This window comes from Limanda limanda, chromosome 21, assembly GCF_963576545.1.
Source record: "Limanda limanda chromosome 21, fLimLim1.1, whole genome shotgun sequence".
Taxonomy (NCBI): domain Eukaryota; kingdom Metazoa; phylum Chordata; class Actinopteri; order Pleuronectiformes; family Pleuronectidae; genus Limanda; species Limanda limanda.
This window is the reverse complement of record NC_083656.1, coordinates 7,444,526-7,468,826: the sequence shown is the minus strand read 5'-3', so window position 1 is coordinate 7,468,826 and position 24,301 is coordinate 7,444,526. Positions and strand designations below refer to the sequence as shown.

Sequence of the window (24,301 nt, the reverse complement as noted above, 5' to 3'; positions counted from 1 at the left end):
CCATTCAAAGAAGCTCACAAAATGATCTTAACTAATGTATAATGTTTGTTTAAATAATTTTGTGTCTTTGTTGAGACTGTTCCTTCAACTGATTCCTTTCACTGTAATGCAACGTTACATCATCGATCTTTGCTCATTTTAAGTTATAATTGTTTTCTCTATGTTTTACATCATTGACATCTTTTTTTTAACCTTTTCTCTGTTTTATCATTATAATTCAGCATTTAACATCAGTTATAGAGATGGAGAAGTTAAGTGAATACATATTTACATTTAAAGTGTATTTTGACATTAATGTTCATATTCACGCAGAAATGTCGAAAACACTGAGTCAGCCAGAGAGGGACCGGAAGTACCTGGGGTTTGTCTTCAAAGTTAAAGCATGAAAGCAACAACAACACCAAGAATGCTACTACGACTAATACTAATAATAAAAAGAATATTAAATTATACGTATTAACAATACATTGATTATGATAATTACAGACATGAACTGATTTTACCTTGATCTAACTTTTGGCCATATCAATTAATTTAAATTTGAGTAAAGTATTGTGAGGCTACGTTGAGTATATTTGGCTTTTATTTTGAAACATCCAAAAGGAAACCGGGTTGCATTGACGCCGGCTTGCCAGGTGTCATCAGTGTCACCGGTGGAGCGGGAGCGCGCAGCAGTGCGCAGCGTGTGAAGCCGAAACTACCGAGGAACCCTGGAGCTGAACTTTTTATTCGACTCTTGAGGAGAAAAAGAAATAAACACATCCCCATCAGTTTGTCTCTTCCACCTTCGACCCGAGTGGAGCTCAATGACCAGAGGAGAGAGAGGAGCTGAGTGATACCCGGGGCACCATGGAGAGCAAAGGATTACAGCGCTGTAAGATCGTGGTGGTCGGGGACACGCAGTGTGGGAAGACAGCTCTCCTCCATGTCTTCGCCAAGGACTCGTACCCGGAGGTAAGAGGCTGTGTGGGATGGAGAGGGACAAGTGTGCGTGAAGTCCCAGGAACCGCGGGGAGCCACAAGGTCTCCACCGCGCGTCATGACACGTACACCCCACAAAACTTCCATCCTCACCAGTTGGGAACCGGCTGAGAACTCACAGTTGTTTTTATTTAGGTTTATTTCCTGTGAGTTCCTGCTTTATTACAACTGACAGGATGTAGATTCATCCAGAAGAAAGAAAGGTCACATCTCTCTTTATCTTTACATGATTCCATTTGGCTCCTTGTCTTTTACGGTATAAAACATGAGCTATATTAAATGTTTCTTGTCCGGACCTTGATTCTGAATTAAAAAAAAAGTCGTCATCACCATTATCATCTTCATCCCCTTCAGATTCATTCAGCTGCGCACAAATCTGGGCTCATCTGTGCGCCTTTTTGCGCATCAGCCGTCTGGCGCGGAGACGCCGAGGGATCGGATCAGCGGCGATTTGAGCAACACACTGAGTCACCCGCTCACCCCCCTGTCTCAGGATTCAAACAGCTAATGAAACACGGAAAATGTCCAATTCAAACAATAGAATTTAGACAAGAAAGAGTTTATTCCTGTTGAATATTCATGGCTGGACTTGGATTTTGGTCTAAAGAAAACAATACAACACAAAAGACAGGTTGAAGTTATAAGGACAAATTTGAGTTTAAAAAACAAAATGTAATATTTTAATGCTAATACACATTGTCCCTCCAGTGAGAAATCAACATTATTCTGTTAAATCTGTGTTGTGGTTTTGCCAGTATTGAAGGTAAATTTTCAATAATAGTAGGAAATGTAATTTATTGTCATGTAATGCGTTAAAAAACAGTCCACTGTTTGTTGCCTGAGTCACTGCGATGGACCACATTGGTTTTTCACATGAAAACCTCTGGAGATAATGAAATCATTGCTCGTTGACCTAAATTTCTGAATTTGGAGATGAGTCAAAGCTCAGAATTGGCCTCATCTACCTTTCAATGCACGCACACACACACACACACACACACACACACACACACACACACACACACACACACACACACACACACACACACACACACACACACACACACACACACACACACACACACACACACACACACACACACACACACACACACACACACACACACACTGATCATCCCCATTCTCTGCACAACAGATATTTGAAGTCATTATATTATTTTCAAATCCCTCAATTTAGATTCTCAATGATTGCTCATTAACTAGGTGGATGACCTCCCCACCCCTGAGCTCTGATCTACTTTCAGCCTCACACACGTCTCTCTCTCTCTCTCTCTTCTTCCAGAATTACGTTCCCACCGTGTTTGAGAACTACACGGCCAGCTTCGAGATCGAAAAGCAGAGGATCGAGCTCAACATGTGGGACACGTCAGGTGAGACGCACTTGGGTTTTGGGGAGTATTTTTTTTTTAACATCTCACCTCTGCTCTGGCGTGGCAGGATTATCATGCCAGGGCGCTGAGAGGTGAGCCGCGTCACGCTGACTCCTCAGAGTGCCCGACAACATCCACTCTGTGTGGGCCACAAACACACACGAGCTGACACTGTGAGAGCTTCGAGAGCCGCCGGATGTTTCCCCTGTCTTATATCTGTGTTCATGCAGCGTTCCAGAGACCATACACAACTTCTGTTGTGTTGACGAGCTGCCACAGCATAAACAACACTTAAAAATATATCACACTGGCTTCATGTTGGAGTGTTATCACAGACCAAGTTCATTCCTGTGTGGAAATATGTCAATTTTTTATCTTTCGAGTCAGTAAATTCTGATCTCAGATTAAGTTAAGACTAACATGTGAGGGCTGATGTCATAATAGTCATTTTTTAAGACACTCAAAGTCGTCCTGTTTGGAGTTTGTGGAGCTCTGACAGTCAGGTTCCTTCCGTCTCGTGTACTTTCTCCCTCAAGCTCCAGGCCCTTTTTGCATTTCACTCCCACAACAACACCCTAAAACTTGCTCTCTCTCTCTCACACGCACATGTACGCACAAACGCACACACACACACACAACCAGAGAGCAGCTTTACGGCGCGGTGTTCCATCAGCCTCCACCCATGCAGACAGACAGACAGACCTGCTCGACGGGCTGGAGATTAAGAGCTGCAGCTGCTGAGGCTGGTGCTGCCGGTCGGTTTGCAGTGGGCGAGGCCGCTCCGATGTGTTTGTACAACACCCATTTCAAATTACTGGTTGTGTGTGTATCACACGCTAACACACACACTCACATACACACACATACCCACGCACACACTCTTTTCTCACACTGAGCTGTGTGATGGATTACAATTGCACCATGGGAATGCTAAACCAGTAATTTACTCCACCATGTGAAACAATTCAATTCATGTTTTTGTGTGTGTGGAGCGTGTTGATCCATTCAGGAGTGTATTCTATCATATGAATGGAATCTGTGAAGACAAAGACGAGGTGGCGCCCGGTGGGCCGAGTGCTCCCAGGTGTGACCCTGGATGAATCAGATTTAAGATGTTTCTGAAAATGAGCCGCACCTTTCTCCATAAATACAGTTTAACAAAGGATCTATTTCTGTCCACACACATCTGCTGAGGTTTTATATTTTTTAACAAGCAAATGCTTTACCACGGATTTTACCAAGATTCAAACCAGACAGAGGAACAACCATTAATACTGAATGTATAAATGGCCTTTTACTTGTTTTACTAGAATTTCTATATCTACATCTAGAGCAGGGGTGTCCAAACTTTTTGTCCCGAGGGCCACATACAGAAACAAATACCAAGGACTGGGCCACTCGCGCCGCCACACCCCCCTGCCCTGGAGTGGACTGTTGACAGTCGCGTCGCTCAGGGCGGGGGGGGGCGTGGCGTTCTGAGGGACAGCTAGCAAGTCAGCAAAGCAATTCACCGCCAGACCACTAGGTGGAGTAACGTTTTTTGTCGAAGACAACCTAAGAGACACCTTCTTTGTGTGTGGCAGTCTTTGTCGATCTGATCTTTCTACACAGCTTTGTACACTCGTCGACCTGCAAACCGACGTTAGCCGAGATCTCCTTCCAGGAATTGCAAGTCATCTGCGTGTCCTTGTATTTAGTCAGTGACGGGTTATACAAGTGGTCATACTTTCAGATCTCTTCTGCCAAGTGGTCTTCTATTTGGTCCATAACCGTTCTTCTAAATCTTCCTTGGTTTCTGCCGGTATTATGGGGCATGAAACTGGAAATATGACTCTGGAAAGGATGTAGTTAGTGGACCAATCACAGCCTTGCGGGCTGCGTGAGGCTTGCGTAGCTTTGTCGTATAGTTACAAAAATTGGTGAATGCACGCAAGCACGCAAGAAGGGGCACGCAAGCACGCAAGGGCTCTTGCGTGCTTGCGTGCCCCTTCTTGCGTGTCTCTGAAAACACAGAAGCATGCACCGGCCTCTCCCCTGTCGAAGAAGCCTGGCCCCATAAAGCAAAACAAAGTGCTTTAAGTAAGTGCTATTTGAGCGCTACTAAATTTTGAGTTTCATAAAAAAAATTAAATGTTTTTTTTTTTTTTTTTATAAAATATATTTTTAGACATTGATGCGGGCCAATTAAAAATGGATGGCCGGCCGCAGTTGGCCCGCGGGCGCTTTAGTTTGGACACCCCTGATCTAGAGGCTATCTATATATCTATATCCCAATCTATCTATATATAGACTATATCTACATCTAGAGGCTATCTATATACACGTTATATCTATCTGTATCTATATCTATACACTATAGCTATCTATATCTAGATTTGCTCTAATTTAGACATGATCTTAATTTGACTGAGACTGAAAGGAGCTTCAAACAATATTTCAACCATTTTGGAAACAATAAAGAACTACAGACCAGAGGAGCTTAGCTTAGCTTAGCATAAAAGCTGGAACCCATATCTGCCTTCCAGCACTAAACTACACTGTTTAACAGGTAATATCACATTTGATTGTTATGTACAAACAAAAGTGTAAAAACAAGAATTTGAATATTAAAAAAATGGAAATATGCAATTTGGTGTGAACACAACTTTAGAGAATGTAGAATTTCGACTTTATTTTTACCTTTCGACTAAGGCAGTTAAGGTTTATGCTAAGCTAAGCTAGCTGGCTGTTGCCTAAGTGGAGTCACTCTTCAAGAAGAAAAACAAATAAGCCTATCTACTAAAAAATATAAAGCTATATCTTTAGTCAAATGATATTTATTTATGTTAAAATCCGCGACTTTGAATGGTTTAGATTCTGGCAGGTGATCCGTGTCACACCTGAACTGGTTTATTCCAGCTGTGCGCGAGCCGCGGACGTGCACGTTGCCTCGCAGAGTCCCCGCGAGCTATTCTGGGTCGGTGTCAGGAGACAGGTGCTCTGGCTCCTACATCAGTATTACAACACTCCCCTCTGGTGCCTGCTTCTTCAGACTAATGACTCGATGGGGGATTACCTTTCCAACATTTACTGTTTCTTATGCAATCACAGTTTTGTTTGGGGATGTAGATACTTTCTGGTGTATGTGTGTTAGTGTGCGTGTGTGTGGCGCATGTGTGTATCCGTAGGCGTGTGCAGGCATGCGTGAGAGACAGCCGGGCGAATGTTTGCAAGCATTCAGATTGTGTGTGTGTGTGTGTGTGTGTGTGTATGTGTATGTCGTGCCAGCGTGTGTGCTGTTTGTATGTCAGCCAAAAGCATGAAGCATGAACCAAAAGCAGTGGGAGCGAGTCGGTGACCGAAACTCCGACATCAAACAAGCGTTATGGAGAAATCTGTTGTGTTTTCATCGGCAACCATCATAACAGTGTTTGAAAGGACAGGCAGGGTTGGATGAAGCCTCAGAAACTTAGTGGAGGAACACAGGAAGGTGGAGGACGAGCAGGTACCAGGTCTGTGTGACGAAACCAGAACAATGGCCAATCAAAACCAGTCCAAAAACCAGAGGTGGGATTAGGAGATGGCTGTACGCCCCAATAGAGTCAGTCTGTTGTCTTTTACCCCCTAATGTCAGTAATGGCATCGATCCCCTGAAAAATCCATATCGATCAGGTTCCAGTATAAATACATAATTTTTATTTGAAACTTTATTTGATTTATTTAGAACTTTTGTTCTTGGTCCACCCAAACATCAGGCAGAGAAACATCAACATGTGGCAAAGCAGCAGACCTGGCAACCCTCGTGCACAGGCCCACGGAGAGGAGCGAGTGTTTGGACCAACTCGCTCATTGTGCAGAAACAAACAGTGGATTTAATTAATCAGACGCTCTCTGTGCCACCAAACACTTGCTCCCTGTCTCCTCCATTCTTCATCTCCCTGCACCACCCGCCGCCTCCCCCACCTCCTGCCTCCTCCCTTTACATCCAAACACGCTCGTTCTCGGACTCCCTGCCTCGTAGGTTAAACTCTTGTCCTCGTTTTCTCTCTCCTCCTGTCAAACTCAATCCCCCCCCCTCCGTCTCCTGCGTGTACATCTGTGTTACCCCTCATTCTTCTCTCAGTCTTTCTGCCGTCTTCACCTCTTTCCTTTTCTGTCTTTCATCTGCTGTTGTGGGCGGCGCCGGTTCGTTACTAAGATCGGAGTCAAAATGACATTTACTCTTGGCCATGGAAACACCAGTGTCTCTCCAGGGCCCAGTTAGAAACTGCTCTTGGAAGGTTTTGATCATATCACATGATCTTCTCCCGGCCAATAACCTCTGCACAGGCCCTTTTATGTTTAAAGACTTTTAAATTCGGGATAAAATCTAAGGCTGTTCAAGGGCTTTATTGTGACTTTGCTGGTGTTACGTTGAAACAAGGGGTAAAAGTGTTGCTAGGCCTGAAGACCTGCATCAGGGGCAGTGGTCTGGTGTGTCATAGTCTGGTGTTGATGGGCCTTAATAACGCTAAGGTCAAGTGGCTCAGTTGTTCTTCCAACCTGCATGTAACGTTTTCATGTATAATACTAAAATTAATTTGAAACCGAACGCTTCTTCGAAAACGTTTTGTGTTGATTTCTCTGACAATAATTCCTTGATCCTGAAAAAAAGGACTGATATTTATGATCGTGAACAAATTGGTGCAGATTCAAATAAAAATCCGGATGTAGTAAAAGTAAATGTGGATTTATAAGAAAACTATCTGGCTTCGGCGGCGGTATGTGCTCTGCTAAGTATAATGTGCAACGGACCTTGTGGAATAACCACCTCAAGGCAATTGTTACATCAAATCACTATAAAACCAAATAGTTATTTATTTATTATGATTACACAACATTGTTGTTGTGCATTGATGAGTTAGGGGAGACTGAGGCCTTAAGAAAACCTGATCCCATCCACATGCGCTATAAAACAATTTCCTTTTGCTCTTCTCTGCACTTTTCTCCTCCTCCTCCTTTCTTTAATTCTATCTGTTCTTTCTCATATCCAGCCCGGCTGCCAACCTCCAACCGGTCTTATTCCTCTCAAGGTCAGGAGTCCCACTGTATTGGGGCAGTGCCCTCTCAGCACTCCTGCTCTTGATTAGCTTACCTTGCGTTTTCTTTGTCTGTCTTTTATGTGCCTCCCTTACTTCTCACTCAATCCTTTTCTCATTTCCTCTGAAAAACCCTGCACTCCTTTCCCCACTGCATCCTGGCAGATACCACACATGGCTCACTCTAATCTTTCTTAATGTGCTGTGACAACCCCCCCCCCCCCAACACCACCAAAAAAGGAAAAAAAGTCTTGGTGCAGAGAAGAGTTTTTGCCGTTGATTGATTTGCTTCTGGCTCACCATCCTGCAACGAATCGACGAATGATCTTTACGAAGGATGGATCAGGTGTCTGTGGTTGTGCCGCTGTTATCTGCCGGTGCGATTTCATCTTTTCTTTAGTTCCTCTTGCATCGATTGCCTTCCGCGAGTGTGGTGTAGAGCCCGAGACTTTAGCCCAAAGGAATTCACTTTTCACAAGCATCTGTGTGAAGCAATTATCCACCAATTTGCCAACATGAGGCTTCAAAAGGTCATAAATTGCATTAAAATACAGACTCCGGGGTTCTGACCTTTACATTATTACTTAATCGTCTGCTGCTAATTATGAATATGCCCCCAGATCACATTTTTTCTGTACTCCAAGGTAATTATAAAGCAACAAGCAGTAAGAGCGGAAAATTATTTAGGGCTTTTATAGGACGGAAAGTAAGTGGATCATATAAGTAGATCACACATGTAGGTGGTTAAAATTAATGTTTTCATATTAATAGTGACACAGTTAGTGAATAGCAGGTGATGGTAAAGGAGCATTTTACCACTAAGGAGTCGGAGGAGACCAAAACAGAGCTCAAAGAATAGTGGATATTTGATTGACTTTAATCAAAAACACAACTCCTTTGCGCATTGATAATCATGATGTTGACCCGAGGTCTCAAAAACCTGCTGATACATGTGCTCGACCAATCGCAAGTCATTCTTAATTCTCAATTACACCCCGTTAATTTAAACCAAATTTACAGGCAACATGAGGCCTAGAACAAACATCAGTGAAATAAGAACCACCTAAAAAGACAGAAGTCATCTTTGCGGTGTTATTTATCTCGGTGTGTTTTTACAGCTTCATTCCACTGCCTCAAATGACACCAACATCTTTTATTGCAGGTCTGACATTTTTATACTTAAGCTTGTTTATATTTTAGTCACATATTTACTTATTATACTGAGTAATTAACAACTGCATAAACACACATAGCAGGGTTTGAATTTGGCCAACTTATTTTTGTTAGACTCATTAGGAACCACCGCATTTTACTGTTGCTCCAAAGAAAATTACATTTCAGTGGGAGTCTGAGTTTATTTACCTCTGCAGCTGGCGGTCGACCGAAAGCAGCTTCACGTCCTCAGGGAAGCTGTCGCCATCAAAACACCCGTTTACTAAACATTCAGGTTTCACAGCTGAGGAATGTGAAAGTATGAGGTAAGGATGCAATTAAAAACATTGAGCGGCGAAGGAATGTTTTGAGGTTTGGCCTCTTGAACTCCTTCCAGGCAGTTTCCGGATCTGAGGCATACAGCCTGGATTTTCTGTGATACTTCCTTGACGAGTCACTAAGAACATGTCCCGACATGAATTGAAACACGAGCGCTCTCAATGCGCACCCTGTTGCATCCCTCCATCCTTCCATCTATCCTAAGTCTACAGAGTCCGTGGCAGAGATCGCCTTAACAAGCCATCATTCATTCATGAGCAGCTTTCATGACCCCTATTAAATGTTGGCTCCTGGAAAGCACTACCCAGATGTGCCCTGACTGAGCATCTGTGTGGCACCTGGCTCCATGACAGATGCGAGCTTAAGTGTGTCCAAGGCTTTCTAGATGGAATTGGTTCCTCAGCCCAAGTTGCTGTTGGCTGTTTGTGCTTAATATGTGCACTGGTGTGTGTGTGTTTGTGTGTATGAGTAAGCGTATGAGCGAGTGCTCTGAGATATTAAAGGAGCGGCAGAATATATAAATAGAGACAGCGAGGAGACGATATGGTGTCAAAGTGAAGAGCTCAGTTCTAAGTGCTGAGTGAGGACGAAACGAGTGTCCGTGGGTTTTCATGGCGAAGGCGTGCGCTCCAGTCAATGTGCTCTGGTTCTCTGCTGCCCATGCAGCCCATTAGAAGACCGAAAACACATTGAAAATCAATGGCCTAGATGCGTCTCCACTCTCAATCCCGGGGGACGGAGAGACTCTCAGCTGCATGTGTAACTGAGCAGTCCGTCTAAAAGAGACACTGAGTCTGGACGAGCACGAAGACGGTAACACCAACTTCAGATGTGACTTTTAGACGAGACTCTTACTTGAACTAAATACAGACTAGTTTTACTCGTTTTCACACAATTTAGAAATTCGCTCACATTTAAAAGACCAATCCTGACACGTACCACTGAAAATACACGTAGAGAGACATATTTAAACAGTCGCACACAGTTGGACTCACAAATCATTGACTTTTATTCCTGCTCCAAGTTTCAGCTTAAAGAAAAAAGAGAACCAGGCTCACCTCAAATATACCAAAAAAACACTTCCCCTTGCTAATTCTATGGAACTGTCAAGCTAAACCTGATAATAGCAAGGGAGCTAGCCATAGCCAGAGCTCCCTCTCTATTGCTAGGTGATAGCTCCTTCGCTATATCTCTCTGATGAAAACATTAACGATAGCTTTCACTAAAAGTAAAATGGATGCCGGCCTGGAGACTGGGCAATAAACACCGTACATCTATCAGGCTCAGTTGAGGCTATACGGGATAAAGCGTAATTAGATGTTGTAGAGCACTTTGTATAGAGACAAACAAAAGCAATCTGAGGGCACTCAAGGGGTCTCTCCATCCACTTAAGACCCCCTATATCCCTTATCTATAATGCAAGATATAGCTATGACCGCTCCATTCAACCCCCCCAACACCTCGGCCATTACTGAGAGCGCTGGTGACCCTGATTCTACTGTACAGGGATATTCTGTCCTTTTTTACTGTATGAACACGGGTGTTGCCTGCTTGTATTTTTCTCTAATCTTGTTTCGGTAAATGGATGAAATACATATCGATGCCGACAGTGTGTTAAACACCACGGGAACCGGATCGTTACCGGCTCAGCTGCTGCAAACGCTGAACATGGAAATCAAATTAATGACAAATGTAATTCCGTCTACAACACACCTCGGTCTCAAGTTGGCCTCCATTACACCACATGTTCCAGATGTCCTGATTTGAAGTGACACCGTAAAAAGGGATGTTGTATTTTATTTACAAGTTGATCCTATAGAATTGTGTGAAAAAATAAGGATGTAGACTTCGGGTCTCCAGCCATTATTAAAATTGGCAGTCAAATTGAAGTGAGTCATGTTTTAAACAAAGCTACACAACCATAAATGTACATTTATTTTATGTAAAATACACATAGTTTTGATCTTTGCTTTAATCTCCATTTTATTTCCAAAGTACTCTTTAGTCTCTTTCCTTTTCTTTCGTGTGTTTGCCTTTGGTACCCCCGTCTAGCAGGAGAAGTGATGGAGCAGCAGGACAAAGCGTTTGCTTCCAATAAACAACAAACACGGATCGGAGGTTCATACATTTTCTCTGAGTCTGAGTCCACGATCCAGGCTGCACACAGGCTGCTCCTAACTTCACAGCATATAAAATCACAACAGGGGCCGGGAGGTTTAATGTGAGGGGGAGATGCCCAGATGCCAGTCGGTTCCCTCTGTCATTAATTTTAAGGAATCCTCCAGGATTACTGCTGATTTCAGGCAAAACTGTGCTCGCTGGCAGCCCATTCCCTCTGTGCCCACTGAGTTAGAAATCTGCCAGAACATCACACGGAATTTCTCACTGAAATCCGTCCTGATATTCTGTTAGTAGTCCCTCTATACATGGAAAACTTAAAAAACTTTGGTCAGACTTGAGCTTTTCTTATTAGACTGAAGCTTTGAAAATATCATAACCTGAGCAAAGACCTTTCAAGTCGTTCCCGGTGAAGAACTCAGGCTTCATATAAAACATCACACGACTTCAACATGTGTGGTGTCATATTGTTGATGGCTACAAGGGCTGATTGTCTTATTCAAGAAGAGACGTACCCCAAGTCCACTCTAGTGCTTGATTTATTAATTGATATAAATAGATATTTAACATCTGAAATTAATTATTAAACCTAGAGGAGAACGGCCTGTGTGTTATTTCCCCAAAGTTCGAATTAGATGAAGCACCTATCTCCTTGAGTTCTGCACATATACCGTCCGTACCATTTATCCCTAGAGAGGATAACATGAGATGGATCCCTCTCAAAGAATGGACAGAAGTGCAATAGATGTTGCTTGTAAATAATAAAGCTTTAACTGTATGTGTGTAGATAAAACAACTGAGATGCAGTGGAAGGCAACTTTACAGCAAGTATTCACAAACAACCTTTTTCCAAGGTCAAGACTGATCGTTCAACTGTTGTTTCTTATTTTAAAATGGTTTTTCAGGGATCTACCAATGCTCTTCCAGGACATTGGGGGGGAGGATGGGGGATCTTAACCTTACACACATTTGTCTGCAGGGCTTCTGTTATTGACATTCAGGGTTTATTTTCTCCGACTTGACAAAGCTCCTCCAGAGCCACAGGCTGAGCAGCACTCTGCGTGACTCGTAAGCAGATCTTCATGTGTAAAAGTGTCCCTTTAACTTTAAGCCTGAAGGCCCGTTGAGACTTCTGAGTCACTTACCCATTACTCCAAACAAATATTTATAAGAAATCCATCATATGATCCGCTATTTCACGCTCCAGGGCCAAATTGTTTTCATCACCAAGGAAATGTGACGAATAAAAAACACCTTCCAGTTAAATCTGTGACATTATAATTGATATTCGCTGAATGAACAGCCACGTACTGGCTTAATTTCTCTTTTATTAATTTCCAGACAGTCGTATTGTCCCCAACCCTCACACAGCACCGGTGTGTAGCTGCTGTGCGTCATCCAAGCGGGTCCAAATTATTTATACGCTCAGATGGTGGAAGAAAAATACATTAATCAATAGCATTAAACTGTGCTGCATATTTCAGGTATTCAGACCTGCATGGAAATCTTAAAAAGGCACTACTTCGTGAGAAGGGCATAACTGGGACAAACAGGATTTTAATATTAATGAACATTACCATGCAGTGATGGAAGTTGGCAGACAAAAATGCCATAGGAGAGGATAATAATGATGTTCTGTGCAAACAACTCCAGGTGTGTGTGTCTGTGTGTGTGTTCCTTCCAAAACACTGTGCATTCTGAACGTGTAGCCTGATTGTCTCCTCAGCAACATCTCAGCTAAATACATTACCCATAGTACAACAGTGGAGAAGTGTTAAATAATCAGTTGAGACAAAAACGAGAAAAAGAAGATCTCTGGAACATAAACAAATTTAATCCCTAACAAGAGTTGCATTATTTAATATAGAATAGATAATATCACTCCCTTCATTCCATAATTAAGAAACCTGCCCAGCGGGGCTCATTAAGCTCATTAAGAAACTTTATTCATAAAAAGCTCTGAGCTGAACTTGCAGAACAGTCTGGAATATCCAGATGAATTAAAGAAATACCTGAATACATGAGTGGAGTCTTAACACACGTCATCTTGTGGGAATATAGAGTGAGACGTGTTGGACCATGTTATCAAAGCACCAAATGAGGGATTAAAGACTTAAAGACTGGTTTATCCTTTAATTTGTCAAAGTTGGATGTACAGTTCAATAAAAGGATTTATTTAAAACCGTGATGTGAATTTGAAAACCGTGACAGATTCACGTTGTGAGGAGCAACACTCACATGTTGTGTGTGACACGTGTGAAAACTGTCACAGCCGTTTTTCTGGTCATGTCACCTCATGATGATGTGACAGGTTGTCAGGAAATTCCAGTTTTTTATTCCGCACACGTCGACTCTCTGTTGAAGTTGAAACCTTAATTCAATTCCACTTGTCGATTGGCAGAAAACAGATGAGCTTTTATTTTGATAAGTGATTAATTTAAATTAGTTTCCCGTCGTTATATTCCTTATGCACTGTAAAAATGGAAATTGCTCGTGTCTCTTATTCAAACAAGCAGCGTTGGAGCCCTGCATATTTAGATTTTCAAAGTATCTCCACGATTCGGCTTCATGTGTCACATTACTGGGAAAAACCCGGTGTGGCTCCATTAAAAGATGCCATTTAGACGAGATTACACAAGACTTTTAGGAAGGAAAAAACAACACAGGCCTGGAATCGGTTAAGAGCAGAACACAAGTGGATTACATAAAACGACAAGAGGGAACAAACAGTACATGCTCAGCCGTGTGTAAGCGACCAAACAAGCAGGAGCAAAAGGGAGCTGCAGTTTTTTTTGAACGCGTCAAACATCAAAGGCATGACAACCCCATGTGGAGTCGCAGTACGGCGTCTCTGTCGGTAACAGCAACACCACGACTCACTGAGTTCTGTGCGGCACTGTGCCAAACGTTGTTCAGCCGCCGGTAAATGTCTCAAAAAAACGTGTAAGCGCCAAACAAATATGTAATTCTATCGAGCATTAAGCATTTTAAATGACACTAATATCGACGTGGGAGATAAAATACGTGCAGCACTCCTCGGTCGTTCATGAGCTTGTGCTTGATCAGTTTTTTTTTAGACAGAGACAGATGGGTTGAAGTTTCTTTGTGCTGCTGCGGCAACAGCAGGGGTCTTCCCACGAGGGGCTCCGTGTACTACAGGTCCCAGAGAGGGTCAAAAAACGGCTCGCAGATCAATACGCATTAGCTGCTGCTGGAGCGCTGAACATGGATTAGTTGACATCACGGAACCTCGAGGCTCACTCTGTCTCTGTGTGTGTGTGTGTGTGTGTGTGTGTGTGTGTGTGTGTGTGTGTGTGTGTGTGTGTGTGTGTGTGTGTGTGTGTGTGTGTGTGTGTGTGAATTCATGCTTTTTAGAAAAGAGACAAGTCAAAGATCGTTCTTTTTTTCATTGGTTTTGTCTTAATTAGTTATTTGATGGTATGAAATGAGTCAAAACGTCATAAACTCCTGAGAACACATATCTGTCTCTTGAGCTGCACTCCACCATATTCACCAGCTACTGTGGGTACTTGAGTTTTTTATTTCAGTTTTTATTCAACTGCCTACTGCAACTTGAGAAAGGTGAGATTAAACCAAAACAGAGAGGCCAGGAAACCAAAGCACTCAAAGACAAAAAGACGCTATAAAGAACCACAGAGCTGAAGGAAACTGCAGAGTCTGGTGATTATTCTCTGTGGATTCATCACTATAAACAACCTCTTTCACATAAAAGTGGACATGATCTGTTATTAATATGAAAAAACTGATTATACGCTGCTCGGATCGAAGACATGAAAGTGCTGTCAATCTTCTTATGAACATGAAGAAAGCAAATGAGCCATTTTCCAACATTAAATATGTATACCTGTTTTAGGAAACATTCCTGACATCCACCCAACAACCTGCATGTTGTCAGGAAGGTTGATGACACACACTGAAACCTGTTTGACAGCGTCTTTTAATGAGTGTTTGATTCAAAGCCGGATTTGGCAGGTGTGTGTTTTTGGAACCACTGAAGAGGAGGAGGAGGAGGAAGGAGATTCGAGCGCAGAGGGACTTAAACCTCAGAGAGGTCTTGATGCTTGTTTATTCTGGCAAAGGGTTGGTACACAGCACAGAGGAGGACTTGGCAGAACAATAAAGGACTGCATAGTATTACTTAAAAAAAACTACCAAGTAACTGAATACACCTGAGGAGCAATCCCCTAAACTCAAACTCAAGTTCTTATTCTGTCTTTTTCTTGGAGGACGAAGCGATGTGAGGACAGCGTCCCTCACAGCTGCATTAGCTACACTAGTGATCACAGGTCACCGGCTCACAGGAGACGTCGTCGCTTTGGCACAAACGCTCAGTGGAATCAGCACCTTGGACAGCTCTCGTACATCTAAAAACATTCACCAGCCATTTTACGTCTCCGTGTTGTCGTCTACATCTGTTACGCGTTACATCTACAACGGAGACTAGATTTCATCTTCCATTACTTCTGCTTGGAAAAGCGAAGGAGTCGCAGGAAGTAGCTTTTTAAAATTACATTAAAGAATAATAGAGTTTCATTATTGTTTTATCCTGGATTCTGCTCTGTTGATTTTTTCTCCTCCTTGCCTTGGGATGTTTGGGCGGAACTTGTTCTGATCTGAGGCGTTGTTTAGAGAACAAAGCAAAAAGAGCGTGGTGAACTAGTTAAAGACCCAAGTTGACTCATTTTTAACTGAAGTCTTTTTTAGAAAATACTTATTTTATACATATGAATACGTCTTTTATTGCTGACGGAGTTTGCTGAGTTTCTATGTGATTATGACGGAGTATCGCACTTCAAACTGTCTCTATTCAAATTGTATTGTTTTATATTTCCTAACTGCTGAGGAAGACTATATAGATCTATTTAGCAGACCATGAGTTAATAATTTATTGTTTTCATGGTGAAGAATTAAGCTTGACATGAAGAAAACGAGTGTTATTAAATTAAATTATTAAAATCTATTTTATTTCAAGTTAAAATTATTAATCTTTAATTTGATTTATCATTATTTTATTACATTTGATGTTTTCAGAGTCACTTTTTGATGCATTCAAGGGCAGATAAAATCTTAATCACCTCATGTCGTGTGGTGCTTCTCTCTGTTCGTGAAGTATCTTTAGTCGCAAATACATCATTTGTCAAAGTGTTTTGCAACAGTCGGCACGAGTTCTAATGATAGCAGCTGACCAACAATAGTCTGCATAGCTGTAACCTACATAGGCCCGGTGCACTTGCTAAAGCGCTGACAAAGCAGCTCTGCAAATGACTTGTTTTACAGTGTCCCATCCCGCTGCCCAGAATTTGACCGCGGCTTCAGGTGGGAGACAAAAACCTCTTGTTGTTTTCACACTGTCTTTTTTTGTGTGTGTGCGTGTGTGTGTGTGTGTGTGTGTGTTTAACCCATTTGTCTGGAACCGGCTCAAAGCTGAGCAGGACCCAAACGACAGATGAGGACAAAGGGAGGTTTGGTGCAGCGAAGAACATTTGATGTGTGAAGCTCCAGTAGAAAGTGATACAGGCAGTAGGACACACATGATAAATGTACGTGAATGACCACGTGATATGTGTTTCAGGTGTTCGTACGGACGAGGGTTATTACTCATACGGAGCTAAAATTGTAAGAAAACATATTAGTATGGATGTAGCTGTAGGCAGGAAGAACAAGACACAGGTGAAAAGACATGGGGGGGGGGGGGGGCAGACTATCACAAAGGTGGGAAACCCAACAAAGCCAGGAAGTAAATCACATAAGGTGGGAAATATGAAAATAAACAGGAAACGACAGCAGACATTCCAAAAGAAAGGGTCATGAGAGAGAAAAACAATAAATGTGTTGAGATTGTGGAAGAAATCTGTTACGGAATTAATCATTTTCATGATGCTGTTAATGTTCAAACTTAATCTGCACCTACAAAATACTGAAACATGAAACAAGTGCGAGTGAGCGTCTGTGCGTGTGTGTGTTTGTGTGTGTGGTGTGAATGTGTGTGTGTGTGTGTGTCTGTGGTGTGAATGTGTGTGTGTGTCTGTGGTGTGAACACAGGGTAGCATGTGTAAAACCCAGCAGCAGGAATTAATCAGAGAGACAGCGGAAAAATGGTTGTAGCCTTTCGGTTTGACATTTTTTAACCACAGAAACACAAACACGTTTTGATCTGGGGCCCAGATTTTGACAGCGCGACACAAATGAGGGTAAATGTGGCTCTTTGTTATTTGCCGGTGTCTCTGCACACATCATGTAAATGTAAACTGCCCGGCTGGTGTGTTGATGTTGTGGAGTCGACATTTTGAAATGATTTGGCAGCTTCAAGAAAAACCCTCACGTCCTTCAGTTAGTGTGGATTTACATTCGCTCGCTTCGCCACGGAGGTTGTGTCTTCACTCTTGTTTGTTTATTTGTCAGCAGGATTACGCAAAAACCAAAAAAACGATATCGATCAAACTTCCACTCTGTGAAAACCACAAATGTATTTTCCCATTTTTTTTAAAGAAATATAACGTGTAACAATTGTTCATTAACATTTCTACAAGCTACTAAACCTATTCCATATATTTTGTTAACTTTGATTTGTCAGTTTTCAAGATTTTTGAACATAATACACAGATCCTGATTTTCCACTGTTTACGATTTGTTTTATGAGAAAATAGATGATTCGGGTGACCAGACCACTTCCTTTTCCTTTTCTATATTTCTACTATAAGAACTAGACAGTCAGGCTTAGGATTCTTTGACCTTGGCAGAGGCATGAACTCCACTGAGTGCCACTCTAGTCAGAGACCTTTGAGCAGATAAATCCATGTAAACATCCCTGAGTGCAGGTTGAGTCATTACAAATATATATTATTCATGTTTGAAAAGAAAATACACATGTTATGTTTTTTTGACTTACATCATGTGTATTTTAAGTGATAATTGAATAATAATGAATAATCAGTTTGATACACATATATCTTTAAGAGAAATAAGAGTCTGCTTCATAATTCTCATTGTAAAAGTTGGATTATTTTGGGAACTGTGAACTGTGTTTTTCGTGTTTGTGCTCCGTGCAGCAGATTCAGGGCCTGTTCTACGAGTATGGGAATTTTTCTCTTCAACCTTTTGTCTTTTTGTTGAGTGGCCAAAGCCCTGTGCACGTATAGTGTCGGAGACAATGAGTGAAATGGAGAGGGAATGCTGTCCCCCACCCAGAAAGGAATGTGTCCCCTTGCCCAGGTCACAATGCTTAATTCAGCCGGGGGGCCCGGGGCAATACCACATGCCATTCTGAAATACCAGGTGAAGCTTTGTGTGCGCCATTCATTATGTCACTGTCACATGTCTGTCTGCTGGCTTATTCAAGACTGCCAGACAAACAGCCCTGGGGTTGTGGACGAGGCCCCTTGAAAGCAGTGAATAACTCCCACTGGCTGTCAGCGGCAGAGTGGCTGAGTTCATCCTAATCATCATTATTATCCTTTAATCACAGTTGTTACTGCCGAAGCTGCTCTGTAATGACTCACTTTGACATTCAAAACTTAACCCGTCAGCAAAGTGACTATAAATAACATATAATCTACCTGGAAACACTGCTCATGCGTGTGTGTGTGTGTGTGTGTGCCTTTCGCCCCTGCAGGTTCAGCCTACTACGACAACGTGCGACCGTTAGCTTACCCCGACGCGGACGCCGTGCTCATCGTCTTTGACATCAGCCGTCCGGAGACCATGGACAGCGTGCTGAAAAAGGTCAGTGAACATCAAGTGGCGGCTTCTCGCTCCACGCACATTCCTGCGGTCGGCGACCATCACTCATCGACCACATCGTCAATACAAGACCGAACACTTTATCTTTCATGGAGGGCAAGTTCTCACTACTTCAGGGGGTCCATATGAGAACTAACTTGACCTCTGACCCCTTGGTAACAGCGGTAAACACTGACTTCACAATACAAGCGCCGGATGCCAAAGTGACACGTTGAGTGGTCACTTTATTCACAGTTTAGCAGCAAAATAATGGAACCGGTCTATGAGTAAGTTCCTAAGCATCTAATTTAAAAGCCTCAGAATTACAATGTGCCATCACGTGTTGCTTCTGTTTCCTTTCATGTCTATTTTTTAAGCTTATTTTACATCTGTAATCTTCTGTTTTTCAAATAACACCGCTGCACTTTTCTCTGACAGCCTTCCTCCCAACATCATTTTTGCACCTTCCAATTTCCCCTTTTAGAGGCTCTTTTCTTTCCCAGCATCGCTTGAATCCTTATCACAGCCTCTTTTCCCTTTTTGTCTCTTTTGTTCGCTTCAGTCCAATCTCTCTTCAAAGGCTCATTCAAATCTCCCATGTCAGGCTGTCTGTATCTCCCTCTTATCGAGTATTACACAACTGAAGATGTTATCCCAGTCTGACACCCTTCGCCTTTTTTAATGCTCCAACCCTGGCACAACATTTTCTCACCTCTTCCCTTTTTTTTCTCGTGCCTTTTCTGACTCGCACTCTGCCAACGCTGCCATATCTCCGCCTTTGCATGATTCCTCTCTGTTTCCATCCGCCTGCCTGATTGAATTGAGCTGTCAAATGTTTGTGTGATGATGAGATGTGATGCGCTCGTTTCTGCATCCAACACAAACAGCTTCAAGGTAACTAAGGCTGTATAATCGTAATCACAGGTTTACAGCCTTGATTTTTTTAAATGACTGAGGTTCGTTCCGAGCACAATTAACCCGGCCAATAATTTTTTGTATTTCTTTTTAAAAAACGAAATGTGCTCAGTCATTTCACATTTTAATTATGTTTTAAATATATCTGAATATTTGGCCCCGACACAAATTACAGCTGCAGGTTTTTGCACAAATCAAAAGTTCGACCAAGTAAACAAGCTTGATGAAAATTCAGAGGATCAATAAAGTGATGCTGTTCTAACTTCAAGGTTGATAAATGTGTGAAATACATCTCAGAGGTATTCTCCACAACGCAGCAGAAAACAAATAATATTTTAATGATCTAAGAAAATGGTCTAAGGCACAAAGGTACATGTGCATAAGAGTTTATGAGCGGAATGAAAAGGTCACTCGGCCACGAGCATGGCTCAAAATTATTAGTCTCCGAATTAATCACGTCTGTGTTTCGTGACCAACATGCAATAAACCAGACAGAGGTTCATCTTCCGTTCCATTTAAAAGCCTGATTCGCTTGCATCTGGGCAGATTGTATTCATAATGGCACATTTTCCAGGTATGAAGAGAGAGACTGCAGAGGAAATTTGTGTTTAAAGTAAAAGCACGAGAGGAAACACATGTGTGTGTGTGTGATGTTGTACACACTCTGTGCACACACCTACAACGGTGAAATCACTATCTTGATAATCTGTCCTTATACTTTGCATATACTACAACATTGGTATTGGATGCAATTTAATGAAAATCCATTAAATAGTTGATCACACACAATATTAAATTTGGAACAAAGACTGAATCACTGAAACTAAACTGACTAAAGCCTGAAAATATCACAATAAGCCTTAAAATTCAAAAACGTGTGTGAAAGTGTGTAATATCATGTATTTTAAAAATATAGTTTTTCCTCGTCTTGTTCGGTTTCCTGGATTGCAGATATCTTTATAAACTGAATTGTCAGCTGCACTTATTGAAAACTCTGAATTTACGCTTTGATAAGCCCGACAGCTTGCTCTCTGCTCTCTATCTGGGACAAAACTCTCACCAGTTCTTAACATTACGCAAACAATAAACCGCTCGTCCCATGGGTCCTTTGTGACTCATCGAAATTGCTCTTATTCACCGGGTGCACGCTGCTCGGTGGAGAGAGGCGCCGAGAGGCAACCGCTCGCTTCTGCACAGCAGCACAACAGTGGCTGGCGCAGGCGTCGGGGAGAAAAGACGTCTTTGTGAGCGAGAACAAATGGAGCAACAGTGCTCAGTGTGGCTGCCTGTGCCACGGTGTGAGGAGAGAATGAAAGGAGTCTCTCAGAGAGAACGAGTGCGACGGAGGGGAAGAGAGATAGTTTGAGTCATGTTTGTGGTGTGTAATGTCTATTGTCTGTCTCGGTGCGTCTCTGACCGAGAGCGTCATGCTGCTGCTGGGAGCTGCAGAAAAGAACTTGACTGTTGTATCGCTTCAGTTGTGGTTTCTGGTCTTGTCTTCATGTCAGAACAATTTTTATTTTATTATTAAACGTGCTGCGAGTTCAGAACCGCATAGTGTTATTTTTCAATATCCATTATGTTAGTATTCCTTATGACAAATACTTTCACACTGGTACACATACCAAAACAAATACTTAGATACTAAGACACGGGAAGAACATTTCCCCCGTAAAAATAAAGCTCAAGTTCTCAAATGCTTCAGAATTTAATTTAGTTATTGGTGATTTAAAATAGGATCTAAACAATGAAATCCTATTAAAGAACTGTACTGAATGTAGACAGATACTGCAGCAATACATGGCCAAATTTGTTGTACTACCTTGTGACAATATAGCTTTCTGATTTGGATTCTGTTGTAGAAACATTAATGACAATAACACATCAAATGCTCAGGTGTCCACATACTATTGGCCACATGGTGTTTTATCCTCAAGTCAACATAAGGCCCCTGTGCACTGACATGCTTTCCCCTTTTGATTCACAGTGGCAAGGTGAGACGCAGGAGTTCTGCCCCAACGCCAAAGTGGTGCTGGTCGGCTCCAAGCTGGACATGAGGACGGACATGAATGTCATGAGGGAGCTCTCCAAACACAGACTCATTCCCGTCACCCACGAACAGGTGAGCGTATTTGAGTTATTCAGCATCAACAATATGTGAAACATGCCGTTCTCACATAAACAAAACTTTGAAACACTGAGATTACAAAAGACTTGAGACTGAACAAAGAGGGAGGCAAACAGAAGGATGTGCGATAATACACTTGTTTTGTTTGTGTCTTGGAGCGATGAACAGTGGCACGCATGAATTTGAATATAGCCCATTCTCATGGAAATGTGCATTCCCCATTTCATGGCAGCCCTTTGTCAACAAATTAATATGAGCTCACACATCAGACGCAGCAAAGGTAACGACCTTCATTGTCCCAACGGTAATGAAGTCAAAATGTATCCGTCAAGAGTTTTCACAGCCGCAAGTGTTTAAGGATCAAAGTTGAGCCAGAACACGGATGTTTTCCCTAGAATGTAACTGCAGCCACGTTGGACTAAAACAATCCTTTGTCTCAGATGTCTTGAGAGAGAGAGAAAATACTTGTGAATGAGCGTTCACCATAATGAACCACACAGTTCATAAGCTGCACACAAACCGTGAGACTTCTGCTGTAATCACCTCGAGGCCGTCAAAACAAAGACGTGGGAACGTTTCCATTAATGCAAAAATAATGCAGCCTTCCTGGCAGAACAGCCTTTCATATTTCCTTCATAGAGGAGGAATTTTATTGCCCTGGTATCTGGTGGATGGAGACTTCTTCAGTCTGATTTCTCTTAACACTGATACTGAATACCTGCAAATGTTTCACCTCAAAAAGGTTAATGGATCCAGCTGATGAAACCAAAACCCATAAGACACGTTTCTTTGTCCAATTCAAGGGTCTAAGGGCCGAGGGTGATGTTAATGCTGAGCCCCTTGAGGTATATTTGTAATTTGTGATATTGGGCCGTGAATAAAATCTGAAAAAAACAGTCCATCATAAATAAACATTATCCAGGTTTCCTTTTTTTGTATTTACAATGTACAAAAAAAGATGTTGGAGAACAGGTAGCAAAAGGAATTGACCATATAAAAATTAAACCAGGTCAGATTTAGAATGGTTCTAATCACTACTGGGAATAAGCTGAACTTTTACACGTTTTATAGTCACACACATCGGACTTGGATATTTCCCAGTTTGTACAAAACGTTTAGGGCATGTTTTAAAAGTGTGTTGATAAAATAAATGAAAAAAAGCACCAGCCAAATGCTCACTGTTACAGGAGGTTGTATAAATCCTTCATTTGCCTTCAATGATATTCCCAGGATTCATGTATTTCAGAAGTTCAGTGAGGTTTAAATTATACAGAAAACATCAATTCTACCACATGAAGTCTCTTTTCTGTGACACACAGTTTGTTTATCACATCTCTGAGGATCAGGTCTCCGCTCGCTGACTGAGTCACTCACTGTTGGAGTACAAGCAAACACAAGCTGAATGCTTGAGCTGCATTATTCAATATTTTATGGCAACAATCAATAAAAGGAATACTTGTGATGTGAAAAAAGTCGCTTGTGGTTAAGAAACCGAGGAAAATGATCTTCTGCGGTTCACCCTCAACTTCACGGAGCGAGTCTCGCTCTCGGCAGCAGCAGCAAGGAGAAGAATTCAGACAAAAAGCTATTAACCAACTGAACATGACAAAAAAAACATAGAGAGAAAAAGTTAGCAACAAGTGTGTGAACATATTTAGCACTTAGTAGCTAGCGCCAGCTATTTCCTTCACAAGTTAGTATTGACTAAAATGAAACCGAAAGATGGTTCATGCCTAACCTCTCCACAAAATTTCATGAAAACCTGTTGAGTAATTTTAATAACCTTCCTTAACCGCACGATTTCTTACGAACATGTTTAGCAACATCAACTTTAAAGTGTCATTGCATGTCATGGTTGTGTTAACATCTTGGTTCTACTGCCTCCTACTGGCCAGAAATCAGGTAACAAACCTTTAAGTCTTCTGTTTAAACGTTAACTCAACCATTCTGTCTTTCTCTGTGTTTGCAGGGCACAAGCTTGGCGAGGCAGATCGGCGCCGTGGCCTACGCAGAGTGCACGTCAAAGTATTCAGAGAACAGCGTCCGCGACGTTTTCCACGTCACCACGCTGGCGTCCGTGTCCCGCATCCACCGGCCCCTCCCTCAGCTCAAACGCGCGGCCTCACGTCGCGGCCTCAAGCGGGTTTCCCAGCAGCCGCCTCGGACTGAGATCACTGAGCACCCGGCTCCCATCAGAAAGGACCGGGCCAAAAGCTGTGTGCTCATGTAGGACCAGGGTCGGACCAGCGAGGCCGACCCGCGTGTGCCGATGGACACGAACCATACCGCACATGAACTTAATTTATTGGTGATTTCTTGTCCGCTCTTTGCACTTTGCACTGTGGGTTCTTTGAGGAGTTGTCGATCTTTAGCAAAAACTCTCCTTGTTGTTTTTCTCTGTGGCTGTGTTCTCTGGGGGGAGGGGGCGCTGTGGCGGTACAGGCGACGTCTCCGATGCTTTGACTTAAACGTGGAGACAA

At 42.3% G+C, this 24,301-nt stretch overlaps 1 protein-coding gene across 1 annotated transcript; it reads left to right on the top strand.

Moving 5' to 3' along the window:
• The first annotated feature begins 849 nt into the window (after positions 1 to 849).
• Positions 850 to 24,051, top strand: LOC133027931 (rho-related GTP-binding protein RhoN-like). Its single transcript, XM_061095104.1, has 5 exons — positions 850 to 954; positions 2,285 to 2,372; positions 18,672 to 18,781; positions 21,681 to 21,815; positions 23,791 to 24,051. Exons 1-5 carry the CDS (start codon positions 850 to 852, stop codon positions 24,049 to 24,051), a joined length of 699 nt encoding a protein of 232 aa, XP_060951087.1.
• Positions 24,052 to 24,301: the final 250 nt, after the last annotated feature.

Excerpts from the sequence above, each read along its gene's own strand:
- LOC133027931 (XM_061095104.1), top strand. The coding sequence starts at position 850 with ATGGAGAGCAAAGGATTACAGCGCTGTAAGATCGTGGTGGTCGGGGAC. Across the intron at positions 955-2,284 it reads CCAAGGACTCGTACCCGGAG|AATTACGTTCCCACCGTGTT; the intron begins GTAAGAGGCTGT and ends CTCTTCTTCCAG. Across the intron at positions 21,816-23,790 it reads TTCCCGTCACCCACGAACAG|GGCACAAGCTTGGCGAGGCA; the intron begins GTGAGCGTATTT and ends CTGTGTTTGCAG.